Source organism: Microtus ochrogaster, unplaced genomic scaffold (assembly GCF_000317375.1).
Source record: "Microtus ochrogaster isolate Prairie Vole_2 unplaced genomic scaffold, MicOch1.0 UNK4, whole genome shotgun sequence".
Taxonomy (NCBI): domain Eukaryota; kingdom Metazoa; phylum Chordata; class Mammalia; order Rodentia; family Cricetidae; genus Microtus; species Microtus ochrogaster.
In genome coordinates, this window is record NW_004949102.1 from 16,563,867 (window position 1) to 16,575,653 (window position 11,787).

At 41.3% G+C, this 11,787-nt stretch overlaps 1 protein-coding gene across 2 annotated transcripts; it reads right to left on the reverse strand.

Moving 5' to 3' along the window:
• Positions 1–1,811: 1,811 nt before the first annotated feature.
• Positions 1,812–11,089, reverse strand: Mrps33 (mitochondrial ribosomal protein S33). 2 transcript variants are annotated; one of them, XM_005365863.3, is made up of 3 exons: positions 11,017–11,089; positions 5,239–5,480; positions 1,812–2,172 (listed from the first exon to the last, which is right to left on the reverse strand). In XM_005365863.3, exons 2-3 carry the CDS (start codon positions 5,451–5,453, stop codon positions 2,067–2,069), a joined length of 321 nt encoding a protein of 106 aa, XP_005365920.1. In that variant the 5' UTR covers positions 5,454–5,480; positions 11,017–11,089; the 3' UTR covers positions 1,812–2,066. The 2 variants fall into 2 exon arrangements, with proteins under 2 accessions (XP_005365920.1, XP_013208698.1); XM_013353244.2 differs by lacking the exon at positions 11,017–11,089 and adding an exon at positions 5,578–5,763.
• Between the last annotated feature and the right edge of the window lie 698 nt (positions 11,090–11,787).

Genomic DNA, 11,787 nt, shown 5'->3' on the forward strand with positions numbered 1-11,787 from the left:
CCCCCCCCCCGAAAGGTCTTACTGAACCATAAAGACACTTTTCCCAACAAACAGCAGGAAGCAGTTTAGAGAAAACTATGCCCAAATTCCCAAAATGATAGTTTATAAGTGTTTGCTTTCATTTAAAGGGGGTTGATTATGACTGCTAAATGGCCCAGGCAAAGTTTTTCTAAAGAACAAAAAGGGGGGATATGATATAGAAATGAATACTTTATATTGATATGGACTTTGGTTTATTGGTACAAAATGAGGTCAGTTATATGTATATTTCTACTCGTGTTTAAGGTATTATGCTTATATAGCTCATTTAAAAATGTAATATAAAACTAAAAATTATAGATTAATAGATAGTCATTTATAATAGTCAAACTTGTAGTTATGTTAGTTAGGTTTTCTAGATATACAGAGATATATTTCAGTTAGATAATCTTCAATGCTTCAAAGATATATAGAATATGGCATTTAAAAGGTTTTAAAAATTTAGATTTAGCCAGGCGGTGGTGGCGCATGCCTTTAATCCCAGCACTCGGGAAGCAGAGGCAGGCAGATCTCTGTGAGTTCGAGGCCAGCCTGGTCTACAAGAGCTAGTTCCAGGACAGGAACCAAAAGCTACGGAGAAACCCTGCCTCGAAAAATCCCCCCCCCCCCCAAAACAAAACAAAACAAAAAAACCTTAGACTTTTCTCAACAGTGAGACATGTTTCTGGCAGCATCAATTGCTTAAGAGAGGTTGACAGGCATTGAAGAAACTTGTTATGGAATTTGCCTCCAATGTGACAAGGCTAGCCATTTGGGCAAGAAACTACTCTTGCCTGGACTGCTTGATGATATACTGTATAAACTGGACATGCAGGACCCACAGAAAAATGACTGCTGAATTTGCCTAAAGAAGGTGAGAGGGTCCTCCAGGGTTCCTCCTCCACAGAAGAAACTGCCAGACATTCTGCAGGACACAGAAGAAAGCAACTGATAAACTTCGCCAGTACAAGACAGAACAGACCTTCAAATTTCCTGCTTCATGGAGAAGTCTGCCAGGTATTATGGGCCTTTGGCTAAAGATGGATGCCCCAATGTTACAGAAGAACTTTGGGTGACTGCCCAGGTAATAAGATATCTCTAGCAATTCTAGTTTTGGAAGTTGCTTACAAGGCACTTCCTGTTTACCTGGGTAATATTATATCCTTCTGGGGTCTTTGATGGAGTTGAAGCCAGATAGTTATATAGTTTTCCTTAGTTATGATAAAAGATAATTAGATATAAAACTTTAGGCTCACAAAGATAGGATAGATAATAGAGTATTTTTCTTAATTTGCCAAATGTAAAGACTAAATACTGTTACTATAATTCTGGCTTGATAACTGTTTTGTTATATGTAATTTTACTATGTTAAAGTTAAAACCTTCCTTTTTAATTAGAGAGAAAAGGAGAGATGACATGGGATGTCCTTCTGTACATGTATTGCTTTGATTGGTTGATGAATAAAGCTGTTTCAGTCAATGGCTTAGCAGAGTAAAGACAGACAGGAAATCTGAACCGAGATATATAGAGAGAATAGGCAGGGTCAAAGAGATGCCATGTAGCTGCCAAAGGAGAAGGACATCAGAACCTACTGGTAAGTCACAGCCTCGTGGCGATACACAGATTAATAGAAATGGGTTAATTTAAGATGTAGGAGCTAGCTAGGAATACACATAAGCTATTTGCCAAACAGTGTTGTAGTTAATATAGTTTCTGTGTGATTATTCAGGTCTAGGTGGCCGGGAAACAAATAAGCAGTCTCTGTTTACAAATCACAATATTTCATTCCCATCTTAAACAAATCACAAGACAATAGTTTATTCATTCCATTAGAGAATTACGTAAACTTCATATTACAAAACCAAAGTAAGTATAATTTTGAAGAATTAGAATATCTTCAAGAAACCAGTTACAGTTTAACTGAAGTGGATGTGAACACAGGGTTGGTGTCTACTGAAGAAGGTCACGTTGCTCTAATATACCAAAAGATAATGAGATACACTTTCTTAGTCATTGAGGAAGAAATTTTCTTTCTTGACAAGCTGGTACTATTTCTTTTTTGTAGCTCTTTTCCCTTCTCCTTTCTTTGGTTTCACCTTTCCACGGAGCTTCTTTAGACGTCTTTGTTCATCCTTAAAATCCTGATGCTCATCTCTTGATAAAGGAGGAAAGAGAAAAAAACAAAAAATTGTTTACTACAGCTATGTTTACCACACCAGAGAAGTACCAATCTAGAGCTGTTCTCTTAGGCTGTTGAGCATGGCTTTTTAGGGCATGTGCTTAGTTTGGTGAACAGAAAGTATATCCAACATATAGACTGGCTGGGTTGTAAGAATTCAGATGTCAGTTTTCCTTCACAGACACAATACTACAAAGAGTAGTAAACTTCCAGGTGAGACCAAGTAAACACTATGAGATACACCATCCAACATTTCTCTATATAAAATAGGTATATATAAATATCTTGGGTTATATGCCCAGTATCCAAAAACAAATAAACAAACAAACACCCCAAAACCAAAACCTAAAAAAAAAAAAAAGACTAAACATTGAGAGGAGTAAAATTTGGACAATAGCAGGCAGATCTTTGTAAGGCTAGCCTGGTCTATAAAGTGAGTTCCAGGACATCCAGAGCTACACAGAGAAACCCTGTCTTGAAAAACAAAACTTGAAGATAATTTTCAGTAGCTACACAGAGATCCTGATTGCCCTAGGAATCAGCATCTACTAAAAATGGGCAGTTCTGCAGAACAGCCTGCATGGCAGTGAATGTCCCACACATAAAGGCTGTTGGGAAAGGCTCAAGCAGATGGACAGCAAATCAAGATAAGCCTTCTAGGAGTCACAGCAGCCAGGACTAATTATACGTGTGGGCAGCGCAGAAGGCGAAGAAGGCTACAACTGTAACATGTCTACATCCTAAGACTAAATACCCCAAAACGTGCTTAAACATATAAACACATGTAAGCCATGGGACCCATGTAAACCTGGTTTTAAAACACAGCTCCACCAGACAGACACAAGCTCTGTAACTTTGGATACGAGACCTTGCTCTCCCACTGCACCTTAGTTTCCTCCTCTGCAACAGGTAGCAATAATGGCCTATGGATTGAATATACATTATTCAATGGATTTAATAAAATGGGCCAAATATATTAAAAAGGGATGCTTTGCTGGGCCCAACTAAACTATTTTTTTTAAAAGATTGATTTTATAGAATTTGATATTTCATTCTATGAACATGATGGACAATACAGCACAGACCTCATTGGGGTTAGCTATAACTGACAAATAATTATCAACCATAACAATTCATCCAAAATAGATGTCAGATCATGTTGTCCAAACTCTGTTGTTCAGGGCAAAAGTCCTGTTCTTTACCACAGCACTCACAGACCCCTGTGACCTGCCTCCTGTCTCCCAGTTGGTCCCTTAGCCCAAACTATTCCTGGGCCATTGCAGGCACAATCCAGCCTCAGTAAGAGAGGCCTTTGTTTACTCGTCTCTTTCCCACAAGCTCTTCTACAGGTCTCACCGGGTTCACTCATTACCCACAAGCCTCAGCCTAAACCTCAATCTCCTCTCTGGGGCTGACCCTGACTGCCCTGTTTAAGGCTGTGACCATGCCTATTCCCCAGATCACCACAGGCTCTGTCAGCACTCTGGATCCTGCTTAGCTAGTTCTGTCCCCCTCACCCGCCTGCAGCATGTTCAACACTGTCACAAAACATATCATATTATTCATTACATCATTTTTCCATTCTTCAGTCCCTCACTGTTTCTGCCCACCACCAGAAGAAAACTACAAAGGTTGCTAGCACAGCAAGGCAGCTTGTTAACCGAGTGAATCAACTGTTTTGGTTAATTTTATTTCGCTCCCTCTTCTGTAGGCTTTTATATAAGACTTTATTGAAGGGATGTCTACATCCATCCTGTTTGATGCTACAGATGGCCATTGGAGGCATCATTTACCATAACTACTGACTAAACATATAAAAATAATTTTGCTTCTCAATGAACAACTAAACATTTAGCATTTTTTCCCTTGTTCCCAAAGATAGCTAGGGCTTTGTTCTTCAAATAAATAAAGAACAATATCAAACAGACATATTAAAATAGTTGAATGTGATTTTGTTAGGGGTTATAATATTCCATGGGATCTGGCTTCTGATATTTTATTCTGGGTCATAATAAAATTAGGTTTTATTTTCTGAGCCAAGACTAATGGCAAAGGAGATAGTCCCTAGCAATTCTAGACACTCAAAAGTAGGCCATACATTATAACCTCTACTAATTTATTAACTTAGAATATCCATTTGTTTTGTTTACTCTTGGTCCTTTAACATTCATCTTAAATACCTGTACATGGAAAGTACTTAAAAATATGTTGGATAAATGAATACCAACCTTTAGCTCTCTGGAATGAGTACCATGCTGTACTATTTATTTTATTTTATAACAAACGGTAGTAGTTAGGAGTTAGGACATGTTATATTTTAAAGATGGTATACAATTCAATTTAATGAAATATACTATTTTAGTTCTTTTTAAGGGGCATGTATTATTAGTTTGGAAATTTTCTTAAATTTTTTTTAAAAGAAAAACGACCATCTTGGTATTGTATTACTATTTTTTTTTCTATAAGGGTCCTAGGCACTCACTTCTTAGACCTACCAAACGAACAAAACAAAGTATTAAGAGTTATTTGATTTATAAATTACCATTAAAAGTGAACTACAGCTTATCAAAGTCAAATTAATATACCAAGGACACAAAATCAAAATGCCAGAAGTGAGTAGGCGGAGTAAGAATGTCAACAAAACTGCCACCAGCGGAGAATGGAGGCTCCCACACACCCAGTAAGAGGCAGATCAGGTGTGGGGCAGGGTTCTCTTCCTCTGTACCAACAACCAGCTGCTCTGGCAGGCATGGTGCTTGGTGCATTTTGTTCCTCTTCGTTTTGGCCTACTCCCTACCCCCATCCTTTTTAGAGCACCCTTAATTAATGAGCAATTGTATGTCTCTCTATAGCTCAGTACAATTTGACGCTGGCTATGTTTTAGACAATTCCAACAAGCAATTTTGAAAAAGCACCTACCCCCACACACTGTACCTTTTGATGTACCTGGACTCTCTGGTAAGAGAGACAGGCTAATTGTTTTCCTTTGCTGCTCTGCTAACACCGCCTCTGACAAGCCCTATCTTTTTATCTCTCCTCACCTGTAGAGGCCAAGGAAACGGAGTGTGCCCATGAGTGCAAAATACGTGTTGTGATTTGGATACCAGTCGTAAGTCTCTTTCTTTTTGGCCAAGGGCTGCTCCCTGAACATATTCACCACTTTCATGGACTTTGAATCGGTGGGCCTGGCCACTTCACCAAAGATTCGGGCACTTAAACGAGACATGCGCAGTGCATATTCTGAAAGCGAAGCCATTTCTTAAGCCGTGAGGTATAAGATTCCCTAGAGAAAAGGAGATTAATAGGTGAGCGTGAGAAATTTTGCACTTATCTGGTAAACATTGTAGAAAATGAAACACAGAAAGCCACCCATGAATTACCGTGTTCCTTTGGCAAGATCTGCCCTGGAGTTGAGACATATCCACTCTGGAGCTACTTCTTTCCTCACGCCTGTGGTTTTTATATTTTGTGTTTATATACTATGTTGCTTTGGTGTATTGCCTTTCTTACAATTTGTGATTCAATAGGCTATTTACTTGTCGTCAAGTTTACTTATTTGCAAGCTGGATGAAGGGGACAGGGAAACAAGTTATTCTGCTATAGCATCGTTATTATACCTTCAGAAAACAACCACCCAGGCAATCTGCAGATAAATATGCTGACTGCTTGCCATCTAAAGGTGTAATCATGGCAGAGAAGTAATTATGCTGTTGTCTTTATTATCAGCCCTTTGAACACTGTTCTCCTCAAGGGCACCAGATGGCTCTGAGAACTGCTAATGAGTTATGAGGTCATTTGGCCTCTAGGTTACTGGATTGAATTCTGCCTAGCAACTGAAAGCCATTTGGGAAAAACAGACAGTAGTTCTATAGAAACAAAACTCAACAGCTCAAATAAGGATCATCAGCTTAAAAGATCTGTTATCCCTGAACAAAAGTCACCTAGGAATTATGATGCTATTCATCAGCCGTAATGCAGACCAACTCCTCAACAGTACCTTTTCCTTCAGAGGTACAGAATGTAGAAACAGACATAAGAATTATAACTAGGGCATTGAAAATTATAGCTGATAGACAGTAAAAAAAACCCTACACATGGACATGTAAAAATCAAGAATGCTTCTGGGGGCTGGAGAGACAGCCTGCAGTGAACAGCACTTGCTGCTGCTCTAAAGAGGACAGTTCAGTTCATGGCGCCCATGCTGGACTGCTCATAAGTGCCTGGAACTAACCCAGCTCCATGGGATCTGATGCCTTCTTTTGGCCTCTGTGGGCACCACACTCAAATGGCATGGATTCACACAGACACAGACATAAGAAAAAGTGAAAAATATTTACCACCAACAATAAAAAGAATGCTTCTAGTAGAATAAACATGTCATCTCATCCCAGGCCAGATAGATGGGCTACTGTCGGCAGAATACGCTAATTTATATGAAATTTTCATGCCAAGATGAGAATACTTGCTGGCTAAAGGACTGTTTGGGAGATAGTCTGGCTGAGAGAAAAAGGAGCTGGTTTTTAAACATAAAAAAGGCATAAATCTATCTTGAAAAAAACTGAGGAAGAACTATACCAAAACCTCCCAAGGAGAAGGGTGCTGAAATAAAACAGCTCTCTAGAGTTTTGCACATTACCCTTGCAAAGTCTGGTTCCATCAAACCAATACTTCAAAAATTAAAATGCCAGGAGTGTGGGAGGAAGGAAGAACGCCAATAAAACTGCCTGCCACCTGCAGAGACAAGGTCCCACACACCTGCTGAAAGACAAGGCTAGGTGCAGGACACCTGATAAAACTTCAAAATAGTGCTCGCAAGAAATAAACTCAGTTTGCTTGAAGAAAGTTTTACTGCTATTTCAACAGAAACAGAACAGAGGTTGACCTGAATCCAACTGTAGAATGTTAGCCTCAAACCATTTACCACCTTGAATGCCAACTGGATGATCTTGGGCCAGCAGTGCCACCCAAAGGCTAGCAAAGGCAGAAGAGTCAGACTAAAAGCCTCATCACGGGATCTGGGCTCACTCAGCTTTCCTTGCTCCTCCTTTTTTACACACTTCTCTGCCATCTCTTGCTTGGCTGTGTGGCTGCAGATGGGCTTGGGCTGGTGCTATTAGAATGAGGATTTCATTTTTATCAGGGGAAAAATGTCATGACCAGTTTAATATCAAAGTAGAAAATAATGACCGGCAGGCATCACAACCCTCCAGGGCTTTGCAGGTATCCAGAAGTCTTCAGAAGCAGCCATGTTTCTATGCATGCTTTTCTTTTTGAAGACCTTGAATCTTCTTCCAAACACAAGTTTGAAACAAACAAATTGCTTCTGCACTCTTTTCACTTGCCCTCTTTTGTCTAATTACCAGTATAATAAAAGAATAATTTCCATTGTAACTGCAGAAGATTTACAGAGATACTTTACGGCAGGCTGGGAACTATCATTTTGTTACTAGCATTTAAAGGAAAATAAATCTTGAATTCCCAACACTTTATTCTTAAATAGAGGCTACAGTATGAGACCTGGCTTTGCATCCTGGCTCCGCCATTCTGTCTATTCTGAACTCTGCCTGTCTAAATTTGACTTTCCCTTTTCTCTGAAAAGAAAGGTTGCAGCAATACTGTGAGAAGTAGGGCAGCGATACTCTGTAAATGATGACTCAAAAAAGGAACAACTCTACACCTCTCCGAAAGCCTGGCGTTCGTGTGTTGACACAGACACATCTGTTGATTTCTCATCCTCCCTTGAGAGAGTGCACACGCACACACGGTTACGCCTGATAAAATTTCAGGCGTAGCTGTGTGTGTTGGTTACCTGAAATGATACCTTCATTTACAAAGCCTGACGAGGGGGGTGGGGCTACCAGCTCCTTGGTAACCCAATAGGTAGGAAAGAGGGGAAAGGGCTCTCTAGAAACAGTCAAAGCCGGCACAGGATGCTAAGGTAATTCCATACTCACTTTGCAATGTAGTAGACAGGTGGGATATACGACCAGTAATAAGATCACATTAGAATCCATGGCAACAAAAACTCATGCCCTGAAGTGACAAATTCTTTATGACAAAGAAAGAGAATAAACCTCTTTAGACCCGAGACCCTGACTTAACCCCACTTCCAGCACCATGGCTTTAGTTTCTGTCCATAACAGAGACACACATCCTAGTAAATGACAGAGGAACTTGGGGGAAAAAAAAGTTTAAAAATAAAAGATGTGCTTTTTCTTTTTCTTTCTTTCTTCTTCTTTTTTTTTTTTTTTAAAAAAACTCTTTAAAAATTGCATTCATTTATTTTGTGCCATGTTGTATGCAAGGATGTGGGCACACCTGTGCTACAATACACAATGGAGGTAAGAGGGTAATTTAGGGTTCTCCTGCCATATGGGCCTCTGATATTGAACTCAGGCCATTAGATTTGTCTGTGGTGTCTTTATCTATTGAGCTATCTCACTGGTCTGAGAAACTTAAAGTACAGACAAACACATAAATAAACCAACACAGGCCAGGTGTGGCCTTGAAGGCTAGCACTCAGAAGCACAGGCAGGCGAATCTCTGTGAGTTCAAGGCCAGCTTGTTCTAAGAAAAGTTTTCGGCCAGCCAGGGCTATGTGGAGAGACCTCCTCTCAAAACAAAAACACAAGATTGTTTTCTGTAGTTACTAGTCCTAAGACTAACACATTGCTGTCTTCCCCCCACCCCCATCTCTAACTTTAAGTAAAAAAGAAAGAAAGAAAAAATAAGACCCAAAAGATGGCTTAGCAGCTTCAGGTGCTTGCCACCTGGCCTGTGCTCTGAGTGTGATCCCTGGAGTGCACATGGTGAAAGGAGAGAACTGCCTCCCCCAAGATACCTTTTCATCTTGGTGTGCACACACACACACACACACAAAAATAAAAAAAAATTAGGACTTTTCAAGATCTTAGCATGCTTTCGTACAGGATTTCAACTTTATGGAAAAATATGACTTTTAAAAATGACATCAAGTCAAATAATTTACATGTCAATTAGATTTTAATTCATATGTAATTATCCTAGGAGTTACGTAATAGTGTGAAAAATTTTAATTTCTAAAAATTTATGTGGGTGGATCTGTGTGAGTATGTGCATGTGAGCACAGGGCCTGAGGAGGCAAGACGGTGTTGGATCACCCAGAGTAGTGGTTCTTAACCTTCCAAATGCTTCAACCCTTGAACACAGTTCTTCATGTTGTGCTGACCCCAACCTAAAATTTAGTTGCTATTTCATAACTCTAGTTTTGCTACTGTATTGAATCGTAATGTAAATTTTTGATATGTGAGCCCCAAAGGGGTCACAACCCATAGATTGGGAACCGCTGCTCGAGACCGAGACCAGTGTTAGAGGCAGTTGTGAGCCACCTGACACAGGGACAAGGAACTCAGCTCGGGTCCTGTGCTAGAGCAATAAGCACTATTAACTGCTGAACTGTCTCTCCAGCTCCCCAATTAGTCTCCTTGAAACGTCATGTTTCTTTAAATGTGAACGAAATAAAAATACAGTTATGGAGAAAATGATTGTTAAAAATGAGAAACAAAACCAAATTACCTAAATATGTCAAGGAAAACACATTAAGCCCACATCTGAAAATTCAAAATTCCTTTATCTTTTTTCTTTGGTATAAAAAGGCAAGTTTCTTATCTTTCTGATGGGTCTGGTTTGTTCCATTTATTTACAGTGTGTGCAGGCTAGTGGCTACCATCAGGTCCCCATTTGTCCTCTGCCTTAGTTTTGGAGACAAGGTCTTTCATCGTACCTAAAGCTCATGAATTGGGCGAGACTGGCTGAGGAGTGAGTTCAGGCTCAGCCTCCCAAGCAAAGGTCCCTGAGAGTCCAGCGCTTTTGTTTGGTGGTGGCCGGTTTTAATAAAACGGGGGAACGGGGAATACAATTCAAGTACCCATGCTTGCACTGTAAGCCATAGGTCCCACCCATAGGTCCATTTCTCCAGCTTCTAGATTTGATTTAAAAGATCAAGTCTAGTTCAGTAGCTGGCTTTGGATTAGGTTTGCTTTTCCTTTTTGAAAGGTGAAGTGTGCTGTATCTGAATTTGTAAACCACTTGTATGAGATGTACATCATGATTTTCCTGGAAGCTTTCTTCAGTTCCTCAAAGCAGAGTACAGAGTGTACCGAACTTGATGTAGAAAGGTAGCTAGGATCCTTTCTATGCTTTTAAAGGTCATGTTGTCGTTGCCGTCCTTATCTGCCACTATACTCTCCCCAAGTAAATGAAGACAGTCATATGGTCTCCCTGGATTGTGAGATTGATGCAAAACTGAAGGCATGGTGCCTGCCCAATCACGACCCAAAGATTGCACATGTGCTGTTACTGAGAAGCAACCTAATCAGAACGAGTGTTTAAAAATTGGTGCCAACTATTTTACTAGGTCACAGGGCAAGAACGCCACTGAATAGATATTAACTTTATTCCGTTCATTATGGACCACTCATATTCTCCGCTGTTTGATTCGGTCACTACTCAGGTGATGGTGCTGGAGCGGTATCATACATTTTCCCAAGTACCATTTTAATTGCACTTATAAAAACTAGCAACAAACACAGTCTGCACCTCCCATACAAAACCACAGTGTTGAGGGCGGGCTAACTGGGGGAGAGGAAGTGCATTCTTGGTTGGTTCAATTCCCCACAGGACGCAGGGAAAGGCCAGGGTGTTTGTAGGGTACACGTGGGACGTCCGGGCGGGCCCCTAACGGTCTCGTCTGGATCCAGGCAAGCGACTAGGCGAGCTACCTGGATCGCCCCGCACTGCCGCCGCCCTCGGCTGCGACCCCGACTGTCCGCGCGCCTTACCTGCGTCTGACCTTGCTCGTGCGCGTCCCGGAAAGCCCGCCCCCGCCCGCCCCCAGCTCCGGAGAGCAGGGGAGAGGCGGACGTTTGGCGGCTAGAGCGGAGCCACGGACAACCCGGAACTACTAGGGCTCCCTGGGGGCCGGGCCTCGGGTGACACCTAGCGGTCTGGGTCGCTCGGCGCCGAGGGCCTCCGCCGGTGAGAAAAGCTGTGTGTGCGGCCGTGGTTCTGAAGGTTCTGGAGGGCTCGCAAGCTTCATTTTGTTGAGAATGGCCACGGCGCTGCATCCATCGTCTCTGAAGCTACTTGCTCTTTGATAATAGAACGAAATGCAGTGTTTTTCCTTTCTCATTGTCTTTTCTTTTTCTCATGCCCTATGTGCTCCAAAGATAGTAGTTGATGCTAGATGAGAGTCTTTTTGAGCCTCTTTGAAAGATTCCTTTGTATTAGTCAAGGGGTTATCTTTGAAGCTGTATTTCTCTCTTCTGGGTGCAGTGATGGAACTGCCGGGTGGAAGATAGACAGGGGCGGTAGCGTGGAGAGAACTGTGTCTTGGAAGACAGTCCAGGTTATGATTCTCCTCGTACAGTTGGACAAGCTCTTGTAAAATTCTGCTCCCAACTGAACATGGCGGACAATGAAGGCTGATGAGAAGCCAAGGACAATGGCACTAGGTTTCGATCCTAATACATGAACTGGCTTTGTGGGAGCCTAGCCTGTTTGGATGTTCACCCTCCTGGACCTGGATAGAAGTGGGAGGACCTTGGACTTCC